At 33.0% G+C, this 25,590-nt stretch overlaps 1 protein-coding gene and 1 long non-coding RNA gene across 2 annotated transcripts; both read left to right on the forward strand.

Annotated features, from left to right (window-relative positions):
* The first annotated feature begins 3,666 nt into the window (after positions 1-3,666).
* LOC130936050 (calmodulin-binding protein 25) lies at positions 3,667-4,987 on the forward strand. Its single transcript, XM_057866023.1, has one exon. The coding sequence runs from the start codon at positions 3,915-3,917 to the stop codon at positions 4,623-4,625; it is 711 nt and encodes a 236-aa protein (XP_057722006.1). The 5' UTR covers positions 3,667-3,914; the 3' UTR covers positions 4,626-4,987.
* An 11,845-nt stretch (positions 4,988-16,832) lies between these two features.
* LOC130933322 (uncharacterized) lies at positions 16,833-18,650 on the forward strand. The gene is made up of 2 exons (XR_009067674.1): positions 16,833-17,207; positions 18,190-18,650. It is a non-coding gene; the product is annotated as an uncharacterized LOC130933322 (long non-coding RNA).
* Positions 18,651-25,590: the final 6,940 nt, after the last annotated feature.

Genomic DNA, 25,590 nt, shown 5'->3' on the forward strand with positions numbered 1-25,590 from the left:
ACAATCTTAACTTGAATTATTTAGTATCTTCAATAACGAGATAACTGATGATGGAGGAGAAGGAGGAAAAGGAAGGAGGAGAAGAAATTCTAATGAAAAAAAAGGAAGAGGAGGAGGAAGAGGAGGAGGAGGAGGTGGTGGTAGTGGTGTTGGTGACGACGATAACGAAAGAGAAAAATAACGAAGAAGAAGAGCGTGTAGCAAGAAGAAGAAGAACGGGCAGTAATGACACGAAAAAGAACATATGCGTGTGAATATAAATGACTTGTGTAGACTTATATAAAAAAAATGACTAGTATGTGGAGAATAATTGATTCTAATTTAAGAAATCTATGTAATTTTGAGTTAGAATAATTTTATTCGTGTGATTTACTCTAAAATCAATGCAAAAATAAAATCATGATTTTTCTTTTGATTTCTTTTTTTACTTTTTCTTGAAAAATTTTAAAATAAAAAATATTAAAAATAAAACATTCAAATACAAACGAAAGAGGTCCTTATTTTGCTGTATTTTTTTTATATTTTTAATATATACCTTAAGAACCTTTTTAGCAGAATTCAAATAATTAAAATTGGATAATTATTTGAAAATAATAAAGTTAACTAAAATATTGTAAAGGTCAGGAGAGAAATATTTCAAATGTTCAAAAGGTACAAATATGGTTTAGATGAATAAATAAATAATATGAAACGAAAAACGTAAATGGCCAGACATATATGAAAGTTTCTTAATGTGCGAAAAGGACAAACCATATGAATGTAATTTAGTAGCCAATTACCTGAATTTTTAACTAAAAGATGGATGATTTGAATTTAATAGTAAACAGAAAAAGTGCTATACTGCATTGTAGCTAATACCTTGTCCTTAGAAAAGAGAACAAGAGAGGAAAATGCCAAAGAGAAAACTATATATTAAGATTGTATCTAAAAATTTAATATTGATAAAAAATAATTTAAAATATAAAATGATTTTTTAGCAATTTATACTTATTTTGATCAACATATAAATTATCTTTGACGGTTTTTATTTTTAATATTGGAGAATGTGTATGTTTTGTTATATTTCAAGAATGAAAAATATATCACAAAATTATAAAAGACAATTATAAGAAATTTGAGAATTAGATTTAGATAAAAAAATAAGAATTAAATTTGTGTCTAAAATTTTTTATTTTTTAAAATAAAAATTTAAAAATTAAATTTGTGTTTTCAAATATTTTATTATTTTAAAATCACAAATTTAAAAATTAAATTTATATCCATAAAATTAAATTATACAATTGATCTTCAAATTTTTTGTCTTTACAATAAAAAAAATTAACCTATCTATAACTAAGGTTCTGAAAATCGGACCAGACCGACTGATTTGACCGAGTTAATTGGGAATCAGTTAGTTAGGCGGTCCAGTTAACGCCTAAAACCGACCTGTAAAAAATCGGTAAAATAACTAGTCAAATCGGTGGTTAACTAGTGAACAGAATAAACCGGTCAGTTTTTTTTTTTTTTTTTGAAGTCCGGTTCTCCCCTTCAACACCAAACGGCCTCGTTTTGGTTTAATTAAAGAAAAAAAACAAGATGCGCAGCCCAAATGTCCCCAATCTCCTCTCCCTTCTCTCACTCTGAGTGTCACCAACATACCAAAATCCCTAATTCAAAGGTTCTTTGGAGAGCAGCGAAAGAATGACCGCAGCGCTTGTTAGAGCACGGCAGCGGCGGAGGAAGGAGGCGGTGGAGCAGTGGTTGATGTGCATGGCTTCCCGAACTTCTCTGCTTCTCTCTTCTCTCTTCTCTATCACTCTCAGTCTCACCAAAATGGCAAAATTTTTCAATCTATCTCACTCTTAGTCTCAGACGCCACCAGTTTTCTCTGTTGTCCCCGTCATCGGCCGCCTCTTTCTCGTCGTAAAAAATGCCTCTATCTCCGAGAAATCTCTCCTCTGTCTGTGTCGAGCACCTCTCTGTCCGAAGTACGAACGTACCTGTGCTGTCGTGGGCTCTTCGCCGTCGCCCGTTAGTCCTTCAATCTTCGTCATCCCTCAACATCTTCGTGGTCTTGTTTATTTTCACTGATTTCTTCTCTTTTTCACTTTAGTTTTTTATTTGTTTCCTCTGTTGTGTTTGTTAATTTTAGTTATTCTGATTTTTGAATTGCTTCACTTGTTTGTTGCTTATTTATTTGATTCTCAGTTGATGGTGCTATGATGCATTGCTTCACTACATTGTTTATGTTAAAAATTTTTCTGGTTTTGAGTTGTTTATGACTTTATGCTATCCTTCTGATTTTGAATTGTTTGAGTTTATGCTAATTTTTCTGATTTGGTGATTCTGCTTCTTGTTCTTTCTGATTCTGGGTTGATGTGCTGTAGTAGAGTATGAAATTTTTTGAAAATTCTGAGGTGAATATGCTTATTTTTCTAAATTTTTATTTGTCATTTTTGTCTATTTTAATTTTTGTTAGTTATAAAATATGATGGTTGAAGTAATTTGTTAATTTTTAACTATAGTTTTAAATTTTACTAACCTAAAATTTATTAAATTTAAATATTTAAAATTATATATTAAATTTTTAATAATTTTATTATATATTTAGTTAAATCAATTGAATTTTGGTTGAACTTTGATTAAACCTTTGAACCATTGAATCAATTACTCTATCGATTTATTAACCGGTCTAATTTTTACAACCTTGCCCATAACAGTAGATAAATAAATAATACATTTTATTGGTCTATTTCTAAAGAAATTAGTCATATCTTTAAAAGATTTTTTTTCTATTTTAAATTTTAAAAAGTCATCTTTTTTATAAAATAAAATAAAATTTTTGGAATACGTTTTTTTTATTTAGGTTGAGTTTGCCGCACGTCCAACAAACTTCACTAATTTTGTAAAATTTGTCGCATTTTTGACAAATTTCTATACCATATTTTCGGATAAACTTCATTTTGTCTTTTTCTCTAAATACCAGACTAAGTGAGAAAAAAAGTAAGCAATTATTATAAGAATACAATAGTGTAGAGAAATGGTATTCCCTAACACATTAATTTAAAAAAAAATTAATTTGGTTTAATTTGGACAAACAATAAACATAACTTTTTCGAATATCGTCGACAAAAATAATGATTATTATTGTCGGTAGCAATATTAAAAAAGTTATGTCTATTATTTTTCTAATATTTAACTCTTTAAACTTTTTTTAATCCAAATTAAACCAAATTAATTTTTTTAAAAATTAAAAGCATATGAGCGATTGAAAAGTATATATTTTTTCTAAATTTAAAATACAGACGCGGTTGAGGAGCATAAGAATTTAAAATTTACCAATGTAGGATGAACTTGCTTCCACAACAAAAATTAAATTTGAAAAATTAAAGTTTGAATAATTTTTTATTTTATAATAGAAAAAAATTCCTATTTCTAAAATATATTTTTCGTAATTTACTGAATTAGAAATAGCGAGGGAGGTTGTGAGTCGGAGTGGGAGTCCGCCAAGGTGAGCATCAACATCAGCTTAGCTCACAGCACTCCGTACGGACAATCTGACGCGTGTCTTCTCGTCCCCCTAACAACGCGGTTTCTTTCTCACCCCTCTCCTCTGTCCTCTCTCTCTCTTCCTCCCTCCCCAAAATACCCCTTGCCCCCTTCCCTATTTATCACCCTACTCTCCACTACTCTTCTCCTTCCTATCTCACTTCCCTCCCCTTCCCCCACACACACACCACAACACAACAAAACTCAACAAACATCCATAACCACCATGGCAAACAAATTCTACTTATTCCTTTGAGTAACCAGTAACCACCACTGCTTCTCTTTTCTTCTTTATTTTATTTATCACTTCATTTTCAGACAAATTCTCTTCTTTTTCTTTCGTATTTAATTCAACACGCACAAAAACTCTCTCTCAGTCTTTCACTATGGCGTCATCCGAGAATTTGATTGAGCCATGGGCCTTTCGCCCTGCTCTCGACACGTGGTTCGCCGATTACATAGCTCGCGACGCCGAAACCCTAACCAAGGCGCTTCAGAAATCCATCTCCGGCGACGACGTCCTCTCTCCCTTCATCGCATCTCCCAAGCCCGACGCTACCACTGCCGCTGCCTCCACGCCGACAGTCTCCGGCATCTCCGCCGGCTCCGATCAGGAATCTGCTCCCAAGCGCCGCGGATCGACGCTTCCACCGGCAACGGGGAGGGTTACTAAACGGAAGTCACGCGCGTCGAAGCGATCTCAGACGACGTTCATCACGGCAGACCCGGCGAACTTCCGGCAGATGGTGCAGCAGGTCACCGGCGTGAGGTTCGGCGGCGGAGCGGCGGCCGATATTGCAATGGCGCCGGTGCTGAAGCCGGAGCCTCAGAGACTTGTTTCCGGCGGCGGAGGGAGGTTTCCGGCCGGGGCAGCGTGCTTGCTGCCGACGCTGGACACGTCAGCGTTTTTGCTGGACCATCACCAGCAGCAAGTTGTGGGCCCGAACTCGGGTTCTACTGGGCCCGGTGTTTCTGTCCCAGGCCCACTGCCTTTCTCCCAGCCCATGGGATTGGTGGATGCTTCTCCTTCTCTTAGTTCTGCAGATTTTGACACCTTCTCGAGTTTCCCCACTCTGGAGTCCTGGAAAGTTATGTGAGAATTGAGATCAGACACTCCCCAATTTTCCTTTCCTTTCTCCTTTTTTTTGTTTTCCCTTTTTTGCCCCTCTTGTGGGTTCAGGATATGAAGGCGTAGCCAGGATCTGTTTGTAAATCTGGGGAAGGGGATAGATATGGATAATGGATGACTGTATTTTCCTTTTTAAAAAGAAAATCTTTTTTTTTTTATGTATTTTCTGTCACATAGTTTCTTTTATTGTTGTTAATGAGGGTGTATTGGAGATTTGGATGGTGAAAACTGGAAAATAGCTTTGTTTATTTAGCATAGTTAACCTAATCAATGCAATTACATGTTTATGTATTAAGTATTAACAATGTGGTGCCTTATTTATGGCGAAAATTGGCACTTGGCGTTTTAACACTCTCCCTTAGGGTTGTGTACTGAAATGGCTATTTAATTCTTTGCTTAAACTATAATGTGTCATGCAAGCTTCAATAAATGTAATTTGCACCTCAAAAGAATTTTAAGGGATTGACTCGAATATGCTGCGTGTCAACGTTGTTACTTGTCCAAATATTTTTGGTTATTGGTCCCAAAGATAGGACTTAGCTGGGTCCTGAATGCTCAGAGGAAGCTTCCTAACGGATCTAAGTGTGAATGCAACTTTATGATTTTTTCCTTCTTATAGTCTTGTGGGTTTGGCTCAGTTTAGGTGACAAGGTTATATTCTCTTGTGATTTCAGTTTTCAGGTGCATTAAAGTGTGTCAACTGGTTTGGGCGGTTTAAATCTGTGTTCTATGCATATGGTTTCTCCTTCATTTAGTGGTTCCCATATAAGATGCAAAGGGCATGGAGGCGCGCTTTTATTAGTAGTTTAATTTAAAGTTTAGAATTTGCATATATAGTGCATAATGTATAGTATACCATAATTTTTTCTTTTTTATCTTTCACTATCAATGGGGAGAGTGAGGCATTATTTGTAGGGCAACATTTGCCTTTTTGGGAGGATTTTTTTTTTTTTTTTGCTATGTTTACACTTATATATTTGACAACCATGTCTATTTCTGTTATTAACATTGCCATAGCTTTCAAGTCACCGAACCCTTTAAGTCAATATCAAATTTATAAAACCAAAGCTTCTGAATCAAGCACCCAGTATAAATCCAATGTTTACTTGTTTGTGGTCACTCAAGAGTGACATCGCTGAGTCCCAGTAATTAAACCACTATATGCCTATAAGTTTTAGGGTTTTGCTTAGGGATTTTAGAAGCACAATAATTAAGGTTCTTAAACTAGAAAGCACTAAAAATTTACTAATTGTCAACGAAATTTTAAATCTATGACTTTATGTGTGTGTGTGTATATATGTTATCATTATGTGAAATAGAAAAATTCATTTGAAATATAAATTATACTATATATATCTTATAAATAGTAATATCAATAGCAACATGATATATTTTAAATGAATATATGTATCACAGAAATACTTGTTTCTATGTAACCCATTTTGTTGACGGTTTCTTCTTATGTATTCCATAACTTTGCATGAAGTTGGAAAAAATAATTTAAAGATTTATAGAAAAAGAATTAAAGTTGGACCAACTGGGGCATAAAGTCACGTCAGACTAGCAAAGCCATGCCGTTGAACAATTATACTAGAATGAAATTAATCCTTTGAATTTGATTAATTTTAAATTGGTTCAGCAAACATACCATGTGACCATGTGAGGCACTTCAATTAACGGGTTCTTCACCTTATATTCTTTAGGTTCTAGAGCGTTTTCCTTATTATACATGTTGATCTTTTATAATTCTCTTCTCAAGTCTAACCATAAAAATCCAAAAACGACCAAGTCTCATGAGAAGCGTGAGCGCTTTGTTTTTTTAATTTAATTATTTATTTAAGACAAAGATATATTATTAAGTCTCTTATCAAACTACTTGTTATTAACTTAATTAATCAAAAGCATACATAGGGTTTACTCAAGTCAAAAGGATTAATTAATATAAGAATCAAATATCTAATTCTGTTAGGTGGGAGAGAGGCTGACTTGGGTCTTGAGATGTCCCTCAAACAATTTCTAATAATATTACATTATTGCCAATAAATAATAAAGCCAAATAATTATTTCAGAATGCCAGGTGTTAGTCCACTAAAACTATAAAATTGCACAAAATATATACTTCATCTGGATAGGATATCTAGTCTGGATGACACTCGAAACATTTATTATTAATTATATTATAAATTATTTTGGTTCATAATTATAGTTAGTTTAAAAAAAAAAAACAAAGGACATGATTGAGTAGTTTATTATCTATTAAGAATTTCTTAAATCAATTAAGATAAAATATTGAATATGCATACATTCCAGGTCCTAAAATAAAGAAAACAAAGTTTTATTTTCCCTTCACGTTTCTGCCTATGGATAACTTCTTCCCCAATGCATCATCACCTTTCTCTAACTTCTCATCACTCAACAAATATTTTTTCGCTGTGGAGAATGAAATAGGATGTTCAAGTCCTTCATCACAACCATGGATCTAATTAACATATAAAATTCCTTCAAAATGGATTAAAATAATTTACAAATTTTCCCGGAATTCAAAATGGCTTGAATATAAATAGCTATAAGAGATGAAAACTACTGATCAATCATAATTAATATTAATTTGATCTATTTATATTGTTTCAACTTCTTTTTTTCTCGGATAGCTAGGTACTAGCTAGTTCAATTAATATATGCTTTAGTTATAATTTGTTAACTAAAATTGGGGATTGTGGATTTTAAGATGGATTAGAGTGAATCTGAAAATTTTTTTGGAGGAGAGAGTTGTTCTGATGGGAGTTGGAATTTGTTTATCAACTTCATAAGAGGTTAAGGCCCGTGAAACTATCAAATGGTAGAGAGGATAATGTAGTGTGAAAATTTGATAATAAAAATATTTTTTTTACTAACTCTTTTGTACAGATGTTGTAATCAGAGACTCTTTCAAAAGAGATTACGAGCTACAATTTCACAAGTTCAATTTGGAGAGGGTTGGTACTTTCGAGAATTGAGCTTTTTGGTTGGTTTAATTTGTTCTAATCGACAGGATGAATACGAAAGAGAAGTTGAGTAGATTAGGCGTGATTCATCAAAGTAACAATATACTTGTCCTGTGTAAAAAAATATAGAATTTGTTCATCATTCGTTTCTTTTCTGTGAGTTTACGTGGCATGTATGGTGCGGTTGGTTGAGGTGCTTTGAGAGACTATGGGTCATCCCAGGAACCATGAAAGAAATATTTAAGAGTTGGACTGGCATGCATAATAGAAAGGAGGAGCAGAAGATGTTGCTGATTGAATTTTTTGCAGTAATTTAAAATATTTGGGTGAAACGTAATGACAGAATTTTTAACAATAAAAAAGCAAGTATTGAAAAAATACAACAAATGACGTTTTTTATCTACAAAGAGTGGTCTGGCATCGATTTTTTTAGTTGTTGATAGCAATGTCAGAGATGATAGGAAATTGATATTCGTTGTGTTTGGTTTTATTGTTTGAATCTTTATTTGTTACTCCACCTAATGTGTTGAACTTTCTTTGTTTCAAAAAAAATTATAATTTTTTAAGGTAACAACTAAATATATTAAATAGAGGAGTGTCAAGGAGTCAGTAACTTTTGTGATTTATAACCATCAAATAGTTATCAATGATAATTTTAATAGTATAAAATTGATGTAAAATTTTATCTAATGATTTACTTTTCTTTGCTAGTTACATGTTGATCAGAATTTAAAAAAGTTACTGACTTCTTAAACTTTTTCTATTAAATATATTTAATATAATACGATGATAATATAATGCTTATATTTTTATCATTAATAATATTATTAGAAATTTTGTGATTCAAGATGGATGAAATGATCTTTATTTAGTTTTGTGAATTGTTTAATCTATTTTTTAAAAAATAGTTCTACAAAATATGTCTAGCTTTGTATCATCTTGTAAATAAAGTTTTTTAAAATATTTTACTATTATTTCTCATGTAATTTTTCCATAATTAGCATAAGTATTACATCCAAGCATTAAATATAAATTAATTCACCCAATAATAAATGCGATGTTAATCTTGTAGAAAACATATCCACCTAACATATAATTTTACTTAAATAAATCCAAAAAATAGCATTTATATATGATATATGCATGGAAGTGGAACATTTTTTATGAAGTGTGTAGTACTGGCGTTAACTACTGGAAATTTTTGAAAACCCTTCAAAGACGAATAATAATTGCGATGTAGGGAAGGAAGCAAGGTCCAATGAAAGAAAAAAGTGATGACGAAAGCAATAACGTAAGATTTGAAAGCTACATGTGGATGAGAAAGCAGAAGCAGATGCGTTTGTGTCCCACAGCTAAGCCAACTTTATCACTTTAATACCCAAAACAAAATTGTTTTTCGTTCCAATCTGGCGTGGGAGATGAGAAAGATTAGAAAGCGACTCAAGTTAAGAAAATCAATTTTTTACACTTTTAAATATATTTAATAAATGTATATTTTAAAATGAGTAATCCATCATTTTTACTTTTTTTTTATATAAAATTTTAGTTCTTATAAATAAAAATAAATAATTATAATTATTTTTAGATGATAAAAATTAAATGTATTTTAAGAAAATATAAAATGGCATCTAACAATTTGCATATAATTAATTTGAATTAGTTGAGTGATTAATTTATTAGTTCGTTTAAGTAAATATTGAGATTCAAATTTTATTTTGTATATACTGTAATTAATTTATTATTATCAAATCATTCTATAGAATTTTAATTTACAACGAATTTGTCTAATTTTGGAACAAAAAATACCGTTAAAAAATATGAAAAAATTTAGGGGATCAATAATTTTTATGTTTTATGACCAGTATTTAATCATAAAAAAAAATGAATGATCTTTACTATTAAATATAATTTCAAACCATTAAAAATACTATTAATAATTAATTGATAATTACAAAACACAAATTGCTGCCCTAACACTTCTAAAAAAAATTGCATGACATATATGAAGGATAAAGCTGTAGCTAATAACACCCTTCATACGATATTCCTTTTCTTTTCGGTTGTTTCCCAAATTTTTTGCACTAATCATGCCAATTTCTTTTTTAGATCCAGGTCAATTGAAGATTAGTAGCGTTTAGAAGTGAAAAGTTACGTAGATAACATATTATATTATATTATTATTAGAAATTCTACTCCTATGTTGTGTATCAATCAATAATTTGGCCTAATCTACTTCGTCATGACTGTATAGCTTGTTAATTCTGGTCCTATATTGTAATCATACTTATGTTTAAATTGTTATATTGATAGCGGATGACAACATCATATTTGACCGTCAAAAATGAATGGAAACAATGAGGAGCTACTACAAATTAAAATAGCTAGGGAGCTTCTTCCGAAAAATAAAATTTTATAAGAAAACAAAGAAATATGAGGCTGATTTGTTTTTTTTGCCACGGATTCGTTATTTCTATTTTTGTGTGAGAATATCATTAACTGTCATAAAAATATTTATAAAAAAATTTTATTTTTTTATTTTTGAAAACATTTATAATTAGACATTTTTTTTTAATTTTTTAGTTTTTAAATTTTTTTTCTTTCCTTCTAAACATTCTTTTCAAATTTGAAGAATAGAAAACTTTTACTAATAAGATTTTTTCTTGCACTCAGCCAGAATCATCACGGTTGCTTTTATAGTCGTTGCCACCGCTTAAACTCTGGATCGCTGCCGCAGCTGTGTTCATTTCCATCTCTATCTTGTCTTTTTTCGATGTCGATCTCACTTTGCTAGAAATGTCGTTGTTTTTACTGTCATCACCGCTGCAACATGCTTTTGTCGATGCCGCCGCTAAACTCGGGTCTACCATTTCATTGTTTTTGTCGCTTGTTTGTTCCTCTTTCTCACTATCGACTTCGATTTCGGTCCTTCTCCCTCCATCTCTGCTATTTTATTTTTATTTTTATTTTTATTTGTTTTATTTCTATTTTTATGAAAATTTTATGTGAACTTAGATGTTCTTGTTATTGTAGGATTACACAATAAATTTGAAACTTTATGCAAGTTTGTAAATTTCTGAATGTTTCAAATTGTGATTGTTATTGCACTATATCCTGGAGAGAACAACCATATTTCATCTAAGGAACTTCTAAAAGGTACTGTCATCCTATTAATTTAGTTCTAATGATCGTTTTGTCAACTACCTTTTTTTCTCAAAGTATCTACAAATGCATCTATCTCTGTCTTTTTTGTATCTTTTTTCTCTTTTTGTTATTTCAGGTATCTTTACCATTGTCAGCGAAAGAACCTCTTAAGAAATTGTTTGTTTGTAAGTTGTAACACCTCTTTTATCCATTCGTGGCCTAATCTTTATAAAGTCATTTTTCAGAATATGCCTTTTGAGAAGTGTGCAAATATACAATTTTTATTGGCAATAAATTTATTTATGAGTTTAATAATTTTACTTGAATGTTGTTTTGATTTCAAAAGAATTTTATACTAAACTAGTTTTCAAAAAAGAAGTTTCAAAATGAATTAGGAGTCCTTGATTTTTCTTGAATGATTGAATTTCATTGTTGAGATTTTATTGGTAGAAATTATTTGAATTCCTAATTGAATAAGGTTCCTATTTTTCTCATGTTTGAAATTTAACCTCTATTGTGGAAGTAAGACAATGATTGTGAAGAACTAAAATACAATTCATGGTGTATGACATAGTACTGTTGGCGTCATTTGATCAATGTAGTTAGGGGTGGCAATAGGTAGGGTAGGATCGGGTTTGGAGTCAATCCTATCCTTACCCGCGAGTTGAGATTTCTATATAAACTCAACCCTACCTTATCTGTGGGTTGAGAATATTCCAATCCTAACCCTACCCGTTCTTAACCCACGGGTACCCAACTTTATCTGCGGGTTACAAAAAAGATGCAAAATTATTATATAACTTGATGATAATTTGAAATAAAACTGACTTTTATGTAAAAAAAAGTATTAAATTATTAATTAATGATCTTCTTTTAGTTGCTAAGGATCTTTTGTATTTAGTGAGAAGTCTTTGATTCAACATCTACTTGAAACATATTTTTTATATAAGTATATAGCACATACATATATAGGATGCGTGTTGATTGGGTAAGGTCGAGGTTCAACCCGCACCCTACCCTACCCGCTGCGAATCGGGTTGACAATCCTACCCAACCAGGTGGATTATAAACCCCATTTGTAGGGTTTATCTTGTGCTTGATTTAGGAGATTTTATAACTTTTTACCCACATTTATCCAATGAAATAGCATGGTTTTATAACTTCTCCTTTAATTGTGCTTAAGAGTGAAAACATGCTTTTTAGGTCTTAAAATAGCTAAATTTAATTCACCTTGATTCCATTAGATACCTTGATATGTTTGTTAAGTGATTTCAGATTTAGGAGGCAAGGATTGGATCAAGGGAATGAAGGAAAAACATGTAGAAATGGAGAACTCATGAAGAAATGAAGGAATCGCAAAAGCTGTCAAGCCGACCTCTTCGCGCTTAATCGACCATAACTTGAGCTACAGAGGTTCAAATGATGCAGTTCTAGTTGCGTTGTAAAGCTAACATCCGGGGCTTCAAAATAATATAAGATTTGTCATGGTTGCATCGCGCATAAGGGCGTGCACGCGCACAGTACGCGGACGCGCCGATGGTGGCACATGATCCACTTAATACAACTCGTGGCCAGCGATTTTAGAAGCCTTGTGGGCCCAATCCAACTCATTTCTAATGCTATTTAAGCCAAGAATTGAAGAGGGATGACACACTTAGTTACCATTAGTTTAGTTTAGCTTAGTTTTGGAGGAAAAGTTAGTTTTAGAGAGAGAAACTCTCACTTCTCTCTAGGGTTAGGACTAGGTTTAGATCTAGATCTACTTCTTCTTCTTCTCTCTTAATTTTCCTCTTTCATCCTAAATTGTTCTCTTGTAGTTGTAGAATTCTTCTTCTCTTGTAATTCCTTATATTGTTAGTTGTAGTTTATGAACTTCCTTTTGTAGATCTACATTTCTTCTTCAATACATTTGGTAGGTTCTTTGTTGTTTCATAAGTGTTTGATTTCCTATTGTTGATCTCTTACTTTTGTAGTTGTAGATCTCTCTTTAATTCTTGCAATTCATGTTGTTTACTTTTATTGCCTTTTATGTGTTTGATAAAATGTCTCTTCTATTTATGAGTTAGATTTTGTTCCTCTTGGCTTAGGTAGAGTGATTAGTGACACTTGAGTTATCAACCTCTTTTGTTGATTGATAATTAGAGATTGCTAATTGATTTGAATGCCTCTAAAGCTAGTCTTTCTTTTAGGAGTTGATTAGGACTTGAGGAATCAAATTGATTCATCCACTTGACTTTTCTCCATGGTTAGAGGTTAACTAGGTGGGAGCAATAAACAATTCTCATCACAATTGATGAGGATAACTAGGATGAGATTTCTAGTTCTTATACCTTGCCAAGAGCTTTGTTAGTTAGTTTATTTTTTGCCATTTATATTTCTTGTCTAAAATCTCAAAAACCCCAAAAGATAACTCATAATCAATAACAAGACACTTTATTGCAATTCCTAGGGAGAACGACCCGAGGTTCAATAATTCGGTTTATAAATTTAGGGGTTTGTACATGTGACAACCAAATTTTTTGATTGGGAATATTGTTTGTTGGTTTAGAACTATACTTGTAATGAAGATTTCATTCAATTGAGAAAATTCTATACCATCAAAGAAATCACTCGTCAGTGGAGTCGGATTGGGTACCCGCAGGTAGGGTGCATGTTGCCACCCCTAAATGTAGTTCGTTGATCCCACCTATTTGGATAATGGTAGTTGTTGTTAGTAGATTGTGTTCTGTTGATTGAAATTTGGTTAGTAATCATGGTTTGGTTTGCTTCAATTTGATAAATTTAAGATTTATAACAAATAATCTTGAACAAAGATATCAAACTCTAGAGTTCATTTGAAGTCATGAAGCATAGATAAAATTGAATTGTGAAATATAACTTGCAAATTCAATTTAGGGACTTCATAAACTCGAGAGTTCAATATCTTTGATGGAGATATAAAAAAGTCTACTTATCTTAATGTCTGGTTAGTTCGTTAAGATTTGAATTGAGAGTTTAGCATGGAATGAGTGATGAATTAGGTGTAAGTAGATTAGGTCTTGTTCTTATTCTATATCTTATGATATAAATCATTATGCTTTAATAGGAAAAAGAGATTGGCTGAGATCAAGGAAGCAGCTAAAGTTTTGAGGTTTGGATTTGTGGTTCCCATTTCAGGATCTAGTTTCGTTCTAGAGGTTTCACAGGCTCCCTCTAATATTTGGATAGTTGTCATTCTTTACAAAGATATGTATGCTACATGACATTTCTATTTCTATGTTCAAATTCTAGAAAATATTTCTAAACACCACACGTCCCCATATAATATCTATAAATTATTTGGGTGATCCAAATTTGTTTAATCTTATTGTTATGCTTCTTGTGCTGATTGCTGAAATCTATTATACTTTTATTTTTTATAGCATTACTGAATGTGAGATTTTGATGCAATTTATTGAAGAACTGGTCACGTCCTGCAACAAAATTTGTCAAGATAAATATCAACTGACTACATTTCTAACTATTCGGATCGAAATCTTTCCACCGTATTGGTATACAACAATGGAGCAATCAAGAAAAATTATGTTGGCTTGCATAGTTTTGGACGAGGATGCACTCCTGAAGGGATTTGATTGATTTTATCTCATGATGTCTTTTGTAAAATTTGTTTGTTTAAATTTCAGAAATATTTAAATTTTTTGATTGATTTTATCTTATAATGTCTTTTGTAAAATTTGTTAGTTTAAATTTTAGAAATATTTAAATTTCAGAAACGTGATATTGAATGCATATTTATTTTCTTTCTCCTTTCTTTTTTAGTTAAAACTCGTATATATTATTATACTTTTGTTGTAATTCTTTATTTTTTATAGAATTTTGGTTCTGGCACATAACCTTGTCTATGCTACTGTAACTTGTTATTTGTCTTGCATTTAAAAATTATATCAGGCTCCAAAAGTTTCTTTTAAAAAACCCATTAGTAGTGTTAGTGTCTCCAACCACAAATTTGTGAGATGTCCAATGCCTTGTGTGTTCAGATAACAAGACTGAAGTATGCCAGAAAAACATAGCACATGTGGTGATGATATTGATGGAAAAAAATGTCGGTAAAGATTTTCACAAAAATAATTACGTTATAAGTATAGATCTAAACCAATAAATTATCCTCAATCAAATTTAATTTGTTTGTCACAATGCAAACCCAATAAAAATAAACCAAAGTATTTAAACCTCGAGTCGTCTCTTAAGGAATTACAGGGAAGTTTTTTACTACTGGTTATGGAAAAATATCTTTTTGGATTTTTTGAAATAAGGAACAAGAAAGTAAAATGGCAAAAAGATAAATTAATAATTAAATAAGCTCTTAGCAAGAAAAGAAAATTAGAAGTCCTATCCTAATTATCATTATCAATTGTGATGGTAGTTGCCTTTTGCTTTCACTTAGTTAACCTCTAACAATGAAGGTAAGTCAAGTGAGTGAATCAACTTGAGTCCACAAGTCCTAGTCAACTCCTAAGGAAAGACTAGAGTTAGTGGCATACAAATCAATTAGCAATTATCAATTACCAACCAACAAAAGACCTTTGATAACTCAAGAGTCTCCAAATTACTCAATCCAAGTTAAGAACACCAAAAATCTAATTTAAAACCCAACCAAATATTTTATCAAACACTTGAAAGGCGCAAAATAAAAACGTATAAAATTAACAAGGAATATTAAATCTAAGAAACCAATTGCAAACATTAATGACTAAAATAAAAATAGAGGAATTAACAAAATAAAAATAAAGGAACATAAATTACACTAATGAAAATTGAGAGTAACATATGAACTCATAAACTAAATTAGCAACATGAAGGAATCAACGAGAGGAGTAGATAAATTAAAGTAATAGAACAATTAAAGTAGAAGAAACCTAAATTGAAGCAAGGTAGAATTCTGAAATTGACAAGAAATAAACCTAAACTAAGAGAAACCCTAAAACCTAGAGAGAGAGACTTCTCTAGAAAACTACATTTAAAACCTAAAATTATGTGAATGAGAAGTGAATGATCGATTCTCCCACTATGCAGCCTCTAATCTGTGTTTTTGGGCTTGGAACTGGGCCAAAAACAGCCCAAAAATCGCCCCCAGCGATTTTTGATTCGTCCAGCATGAGGCTCCGTCACGCATACGCGTCGCCCACGCGTACGCGTCACTTGTCTGCCGCACTATCTATGCGTACGCATTGCCTAACAGCAAGGCAACTATAGCAAATTGCATATCATTTCGAAGCCCCGGATGTTAGCTTTCTAACGCAACTGGAACCACCTCATTTGGACTTCTGTAACTCAAGTTATGATTGATTTAATACGAAGAGGTCAGGCTTGACAGCTTTGCAATTCCTTCAATTTCTCGTATTCCTTCCACTTTTGCATGCTTCCTTCAAGTTGTGGCTATAAACTAGGGTTTGAACTTAAACCCTCTAATTAAATTAAGTGACCAAGGAGTTGGCAGTTAATTGAGTTAGAGGAGGATTCAATTACCAAGGAATTAGAATCTAATCACTTAAAGTTGCTATGGATTAAATCCTTGCATAATCAAAGTGGTTAATAAGAATTATTAATCTAGAAAAGTAAATATCTTCAAAACCTTAACTATTTTCTCATATAATTTTCACAACTAATTTACTATTTGCATTCTAAATTTTTCTGATTATTGTTTAATGCAATTTAAACTCTCAAACACCCCTTTTTGCTTGTCTGACTAAGTAAATCACTCAACTATTATTGCTTGATCTATCAATCCTCGTGTGATCGACCATCACTCACTTGAGACATTACTTGGTACTGGGGGTGTTCAAAACCGATCCGGACCGAACTAAACCGACAGACCGAACCGAAATAACCGAAAACCGAATAAACCGAAAATCGAAAAAACCAAAAAAATCTTATTTTGCTGTTTTTTTGCGGTTCGGTTCGGTTTTCGGTTTTGACCATGAAAACCCTAACCGAACCGAACCGAACCGGTTTGGCAAAACCCTAAAAATTACTAACCCTATCTCCCCAGACCCTCACCCCCCAGACGAATGAAACGAGTGCTACTGCAGTGCTGCGCGAGTGTGCATCCAGCGCCCTAACCCCCAAATCCCCAATCCAAACTAGCTCAGTAGCTCTCTCTTCTCCAAATCTCCCCCTCTGCGCGACCCACGTCCTTGAGTTTCCACACCTGCGAGGCTGCGACACCCACGTTCCTCCCAAGTCTCACCACCGCGAAGCCTTTCTCCGAATCCCAACGCCGAAGCCTTCCTCTTCGCGGACAGAGCAGAGATCCTCCCAAGTCCCACCACTGCAAAGCCTTCCTCTTCAAGCCAGCACGCCACCCTCTGACCCAGCAGGCCAGCAACACGCCACCACCCACTGACTCAACAGGGCAGAGCACCACGCCAGTGAGACGCCACAAACTAGTAGCATTTCTCTCCTTCTATGTATCTGAAGCTAATTAGACATATTGGGTTTATAATTATGAAATAGTTAGGGTTTTATTTTGTTAATTATAATTTCTATGATTTTGAGTTGCTGGATTTGTTTAGTGTTTTGTTAGTTTCTTGTTAATAACTTTGATTCTATGCTTCTGAGTTGTTGGGTTCAAATTTGCTTGTTTTGCTTAGTTCAAATTCTATGATTCTCTGATTCTGATTCTGTGATTCTGTGATTCTGAATTGATTTTTGGTTTTCTGCATTTATTTTGCTTGTTTTGAAATTTTGTTAATCATACTAATGAGTTACTATGTAATTTCACTAATTTTTGTTCAATAATCATTGCTTCATTGTTGCTGTTTGTTGGTATTGTTTACTTTATTGTTGGTATTCTTGTTTATTGATTCATTGTTGCTCTTGCTTAGCACTATTTTGGTTTTTTCTTCTTCCTTCCTTGAATATGTTTCACTTCTATTTCACTGCTGCTATTATTGAGTATTGATGAGGTAATTCTGAATTGAATAGATGTCTTTATTAATCAAATTAGAAAATTTTGTAGATGTCTTTATTCTTTATCATGTTGAGTGTTTACTCTTAAATTTTATTTTAATCAGGTGATTCTAGATGATAGATTAAGTATGTATGTATGTATGTATGTATGTATGTATCAATGGGTTGATTAGATGGTTGCTGGATTGATGGATCTAATTGCAGTCTTGCTCTTATTGTTGCATAGAAGGTTCTGATAACTAATATGATTCAAGATTCACCTTTTTTGTTAGCATGACTTATATGCTCTTAAACTTTGAGTTGATTCATTGATGTGTCAACGCCAATCTCTTGCTTGTTATCATTCGCCTTCTGTCTTGCCTTGCGTTTTGAGAGCTTCATATTTGGCTCTAGACTGAGGGATATTGCTATGTCCTCCACTGCTGAATTGTTGATGTTTTCTTTATCATTGTTCTTCAGTGACTTAAGCAATGTGGATTTGGCCACCCTCCCTTGTGTATCAAAATTCTCAATTGGATTCAACACAGAGGAAACATCATGATCCCTTTCTTGAGTTTCTTCTTTCTTGTCCTGCCTTAGGCTATTAACTTCGGTCTCCGCTATTTCAGCCGATGAAATTGGTTTCCTATAATCAGTCAACAGCGAAAACAATGACTCTGAAGACTCTTCTTGAATTCCATTGACATCACCACCTTCTTCTCTGGCAGAAGAATTTTTTTCTTCAGGATTCACCTTCTCTATGGCAATGCAATTTTGTTGCTCAGCAGGTTTTTCTATGTCTGCTTCCTTGTTGGATGAAGAGAATTAAACTTTGAGTTGACTCATTGATTTGGGCACATGTATCATGGTATGAATTGTTCTCTTTATTATTAGAATGTATAACTTGACTATCTTTTAATGGAAATTTATTTTTATTTTCAGTTGTGTTGACTATTGAACTTTTAAACTTCTTTAATTGTTGTATTTGAATTCCTTTTGTCCTTACATTTCATTAGACCAATACTTTGTTAGCTATTGTGTATTTGTGTTTGTTGATTTCAATGTTATAATTTTGTGAAATAGTATGGTAGTATTTTTTTGAATTGATTAAAAAAAACCGAACAAACCGAACCAAACCAAACCGATTTTAATTGGTTTGGTTTGGTTCGGATGGTTTCAATAAAAAAACTGAACCAAACCGAACCGCAGTTTAATTAGACGATCGGATCGGATGACTTTTCTCTCAAAAACCGAACCAAACCGCACCGCGAACACCCCTACTTGGTACAACCCGGTGCACTTGCTGGTTTGTTTGTGGTTTTCAAAATCCGCACCATTGGGCACATGTTCTGGCGCTGGCTCCCCTACGCTAGTGCTGGACTTGGCCTCTTGAAGCCTGACTGACGAACGGATTTCTGCCAGTGAAGAATTTTATAAGAATAATCACGTTGTAAGTATAGTTTCTAAACCAACAGAGAATCCTTTCGTACAAAAATTTTGGTTGTCACAAGTAACAAACCCCTAATAAAATTGATAATCGAAGTATTCGAACCCCGGGTCGTCTTCTCAAGGAATTGCAAAGAGGTGTTCTTATTATTGGTCATGGAAAAAGTATCTTTTTTGGGGTTTTTAAATAGGTTGAACAAGAAAAGTATATTGCAAGAAATTAAATTAATAACTAATAAAGCTCTTGGCAAGGTATGAGAATTGGAAGTCCTATCCTAGTTATCCTTATCAATTGTGATGAGAATTGGCTTTTGCTCCCACTTGGTCAACCTCTAACTATGAAGGTATGTTAAGTGGATAAATCAATTTGATTCCTCAAGTCCTAGTTAATTCCTAAGAAAAGACTAGAGTTAGGGGAATTCAAATCAATCAGCAAAGAATTCCAATTTCCAATCATCAGCTGAGTTTGATAACTCAAGAGTCTCTAATTACTCAACCAAAGCTAAGAGTGTAAAAAGCTAAATTAAAATCATAAATATCTGAAATACCTCAAATTGCATTAACAAAAGAAATCAAATCTAACATGGAAAAGTTCATAAATTAAATTGGAAAAATAAATAAAAGGAACATTGAACCTAGAAATTGAGAAGTAGAAATCCTAATCCTAAAAGAAATCCTAAATCCTAAAACTTAAGAGAGAGGAGAGAGCCTCTCTCTCTAAAAACTACATCTAAACCTAAAATTATGAATAATGAATGTTGTATCTATTTTGAGTCTCTGCATGTTCCCTAACTTTATTCTGTGTTTCTGGGCCGAAAACTGGGTCAAAACGTGACCCGAAATTGCCCCCAGTGTTTCCTGAATTTTCTGCAGATCGCGCATGTCACGCGTACACGTCGTTTGACGATTTTTCTCTCCACTCGTGCGCGTCAGGCACGCGCTCGCGTCATTGCGCGAACTCCAATCCATGCGTACGCGTCAGGCACGCGTACGCGTCGCTGTGATTTTCTCTATTTCGCGCGGTCACGTGAGCCATGCGTCCGCTTCGGTGTTCGCTGGTCATCTCCTTGGTTTCTTGTGTTCCTTCTATTTTTGCAAGCTTCCTCTCCATTCTCTAAGTCATTCCTGCCTTATGAAGCCTGAAACACTTAACACACGGATCACGGCATCGAATGGTATAAAGGAGAATTATAATATACAATAAAAGGATCTCTAGGAAGCAAGTTTTCAACCATAGAACAACTTTGGGAAGGAATTGTAATATCATGCTAATCACATGAATAAGTGGGCAAGAATTTGATAAAAAGCACTCAATTAAACACAATATAAACCATAAAATAGTGGTTTATCACTGACGCTAACTTTGTGTTTCTTCCCTAGAAATGTACTTGTGTTTTCTTGTTCTTTTATCGTGATTACTTGAAAATAAATCCTTAAAACACAATTATTCTAAAACAACTCCAAACATATGATTAGTCATAAAAACTTCACTTAAAAACATAAGAACTTTAATTCAAACCTAAGAAAACTATTCAAAAAGAAGCCTAAAAACAACTAAAGATGCTTAGGCATCAATGATGTGAAGTACGACTCCTTTGTAATTGATATTGATGAAAATTCACAAGTTTTGTTTTATTATTGTCGTCATTTTTCTAATGAGAGAACCCATGAATTGTTGGCCAATCTTGGAGATGTTGTCACTAGTTCAAGAGGATCGAACCGGGATCCTCAATCTGTAGCAATTCCAGGAGTTTCTAGTTCAATGTATGTTATTGCCTCTTTATCTGTACCTGTATTTGGTGATAATCGTTCTTTTGTTAAGCTTGCGATTACGATTACAAATATTCCTAGGATGATACCGGCTTCAAGGAAGGGTGGAGAACCATATTCTGTGGAAGATGTACTGCGGGATGACGATGATGTGGAGCTTTCCATGATTGATGATGATAGTAATGATGATATAGGGAGAAGTGTTCCGGTTGGTCACGGTGGACTGGTTGACCATCGAGTTATGAAACTCAACAATATCCACTACACTTTTCAAATTTAAACCTGGCATCCATGATACATAAGCTCCAACAGGGTGCCAAGTTAGTCAATGGTTTTAGAGCAAAGAATAAGTTATTTTAAGTGTCAAGACTTATAGCATTTATCGTGGGGTTGAGTATATATCGTTGGAGACTAATCACGTCAAGTACCATGAAAAGTGTAAGAAATTTGAAAAAGGTTGCAGATGCTTAATTCAGATCACTCTTTACCAGCGAAAGGATACTTGGGAGGTCAGAAGGTATAATGAACCTCATACATATTTGGCCATAAATATTTCTAGTGACTACAGAAAGCTTGATTATCATGTCATATATGCATTCATCTTTCTTATGCTCAGAGCTGATGCTGCGATGTCAATTAAATTTAAGGTACTACAGAATGTCACTAAGCCAAATTTTGGTTTTAGACTGAGTTATAGGAAGATGTGGTTGGCTAAGCAGAAGGCAGTTGTGCATATTTATGGGAATTTGAAAGAGTCACGCAATGAGTTGCCAAGACGGGTTCTTGGTGTGCAAACAACAATGTTAGATAGTATTGTAATGCTGAAGACAAGTCTGGTGTGAGTTGGAGGTCAAATTAACAAGTCATCAGCTTATTTTTACTAGCTTTTTTGAATATTCTCACTGTGCATCAAGGCATTTAGACATTGCAAATCGCTGGTTAGTATTGATGGGGTCCACTCGTACAACAAATATGGGGTACCTTGATGGTCACGATTGAACAAGACAGAAATTCTAATATTATCCTTATTGCTTTCGCACTTGTTGAGGGTGAACATGAGGAGTCATGGCCATTATTTTTATCTCACCTTCGGTAGTACGTCATGCCTCAGCCACATATTCTAGTTATATCAGATAAACACAATGAAATTAAGGCTGCTTTAGAGGCTCTTGATGGTGGATGGCTACTGCCTAGTACTATCATCATCAAGCCACCTCCACCCATGATCACTCACTCGTGTACCAATGCGACATCGCCGTTCCAGACAATGCCTGTTTGGGACATCAGGTACATGCTCCGTGGGAAGTTCCTGCCCTGGATCCATCTGTGACACCTGTACCAGAATTGCAACTGCTCTGGTCACCGAGGAATAGCTCCGGTGACAAGAACCTTCACCCATGCTCATACCACCACTCCAAGTATAACTGTGATGGGCCTAGATTCGGGATGACATCAAACCAAAGTCCATGCTAAACTCTGTTAGCCCAATGGAGGTGCCAATACTGCAAATTACTAGGAAACTAATTATCACTGCCTCTGTCATCCTTCAATATTAAGAAATCTATATTGAGTTCTACATGAGGTCAATGCTATACTCCCCTAAGCGATGGTAGCATCTTATCCTCCTGATTGTTATTCTATGACAACAAAATATATCAATGTCGTTACCGCCCTCCACAACATTGTATGTTGTGGCTTTAGCACATCAGGATGCATGATCTGAACAACTTCGGTTGCATTATAAGGTATCCATGTGAAGTGTAAATAGGAAATCATTTTAAAGTTTAGAAGTTAAAAATAAATGCTTTAAAGAAAAATACTCTATAAATAAAACATGCAGATAATGAAACTACAGTAATACTCACATCTCCCTCCAGTAATAAGTCTTCCCTCAGCCTCTATTGCGTCACTTTGGGTCCCTTTCTCACTCAAGGTTGGCTGATATCTCGACCACCTACCATCCAATACATTAGGTCAATAATGTCAAGGTATAGAACGACTAATAATCGGCATAACACACTTAAGAAATATAAGTACCTCAACACCAATGGGCAATGAAATGTGTCAAACCTATCAAGCCTGAAAGCAAGAAAACACTAAAAGATCCATGACTGAAGTAGCTGTAATATAATATCCAACTTAATAACGTTCTTATTGACAACACAGCACATACATTGATATAACCATGCAAGAGCGACAAACCCATAATTGTATTTTCTCAAGTCCTACAGCCTAGCCACTAAGGTAGCCACCAAATGTGAAGACGTGTCCTAGACTTGTCACAAAAAAGCTAAGTCGATAATAACATTATAATATAGGCCCTCGCCTATCTCTTGACACTCTCATCATCTGCATCTGAAGGAATCTCATTGGATGTCTCTTGGAACTATGAACACTTCACTGTGAACTTGTTAATGCAGTCTGCAAGAGGTAACACATTGAGTAGCTCCCAAACCAAGTCCAAGTGAGTTGGCTGCCCTCAACAAACCTCTCTAAGTCTATCAGGCATCCACTTAAGTAGTCACCATCGATCAGAAGGTCTAGCTGGTATGCCACATCTTGTAACATAATGGTGCACTTCCCGAATGGCATATGAAACATATGCGTCTCAAGACGGCATCGCTCCACAAAAGCACTAACTAGCAGCTAATCCAACCTAAACCAGTGGTCACTCAGCCCGGCAAGATGATATAGTCTGGTATTCTCCAAGTATGGTATGATCCAGTCGTCTAGGAACATACCATACTGCCTCCTCATGCTAGTAATATATTTGGTCAGCTACATAATGGTAAAAATAATTTTACTCAAAATCCATAATAAACTTTTCATAATTAACAAAAAATTATATTAAAGAATTTCAGAAATAACAAATACAAAAAAATTATATTAATAATAGCCAAAAACATAATCTCATAATTTATTAAATACCTCTTTAAAAAATGATGACAATCTTATCCTAAAATATTAAATTCCAGTCATACATATATGCAATTTAATCATAGTGTTTTCACAGTGCTTGTTATTATAGCCTTATCCATACAAATCAAATTGCCATAAAATCTACATTCACCTATCACAAACATTTATAATTTAAAAAAAATTCTAATTTCAAACAATTCTAAATTATTACTATCATTGACATTTCTAATTTATAAATTCAAATACAAAATTTAAATCACTATTCTAACTAATAATTATAATCTAATATTTCTAAGTTACAAAAAATTGCTAACATTTCTAATCCAACATAAAGACAAAAAAATTTCATGTCCTCACCTCTTCATCGATATTACCAACAATATGGACAATTTTATACAATCGATACATATGATTCGGGTTGTCCTCCATTGCCACGGTTTTAAATTTTGTCGCTTTGTGTCTTCAAAAATTTCTCTGGCATTTTTGGGGGAGGGGAATTGTGAGTGAATGTAAATCATATGAAGCCAATTCAAACCCTTATATAGGGAGTCCACCAATAAATCAAATCAAATCATTTTGATTTATATAAAGTGGCGCCTTCTAGTAAATCGAATCTAGATAATTTAATTTACCTTTCGTATTGTGCACTACTATAATTCAAATCTAGTTGATTTGATTTAGTAGTTGGATCAGTTCAATTTATTATGTCGTATTTATTATATCGTATGCTAATTCAATTTTAGTTGATTCGATTTACATGTAAATAATATAAATTGGGTCAAATTAATTCGATTTATATAAAAGTGTTTAGGACAAGGCGTGCAACCTATTTATATTTAGGACATCTGTATAATTTTTAATCCCGAACTATTTATTCATGTAAATTATCCTATTTAAACTTATAAAATTCTTAAATTAATGATTTAATATAATTTAATAAAAATAAACGTACTCGTATTATTATTTTTATATAAATAATTATGTTTATTCGATTTTGAAAAAATAATTATTTAAAATCGTTAATTTTAAACTGAAAATTAAATGCATATTATTTAAAAATAAAAAAATTAACCCTAAAAATTTTAGATAATACAAGAATATATTCTTTTAATTTAAAATTAATGGTTTCAAACAGTTGTTTTTCTAAAATATAACAAATATAATTAATTATAAAAGAAGAATAATATGGGTATATTTATTTTTATTAAATTAAATAATTAATATAAAAATTTTATAATTTAAAATTTAAAATTATTTTAATAAAATTAAATTAATTGAAAAAACAAAAATATACTAATACGATCTAAAACGTACTAAATTATATTAAATTTGACCACAAAATGCACAATTCACTTAAGGTGAATTTTAGTATACAGAGCAAAATTGGTACAGATTTAAAGATTTGTTTACACCACACTTTTTAAAGCCACACTTTAAACCGTAACTCTTCACAAAGAAAAGCGTCACCTAATGGAAAAAAGTAAATTAGAAGATTTAAGAGAAGAAATAATCAAGTTATCAAAATTAATAGATCAAAAATTAATGATTTTAACTAATGTTAACTGTAATGACACCGAATTCTTAAAATCAATACAAAATGATTTTTCTCAAAATCTTTATTTTACTATAAGTTTTATTGAAGGACTTCAAAAACCTGAAAAAACTTATTTTTCACACGGAATTTCTAAGAAATGTTACCATGGAAATGATTCCCCACATCTTTATCATACTTTTAACCCACAATTA

The sequence above is a fragment of the Arachis stenosperma genome, chromosome 6 (assembly GCF_014773155.1).
Source record: "Arachis stenosperma cultivar V10309 chromosome 6, arast.V10309.gnm1.PFL2, whole genome shotgun sequence".
Lineage (NCBI taxonomy): Eukaryota > Viridiplantae > Streptophyta > Magnoliopsida > Fabales > Fabaceae > Arachis > Arachis stenosperma.

Coding starts and splice junctions, on each gene's coding strand:
- LOC130936050 (XM_057866023.1), top strand. CDS start 3,915: ATGGCGTCATCCGAGAATTTGATTGAGCCATGGGCCTTTCGCCCTGCT.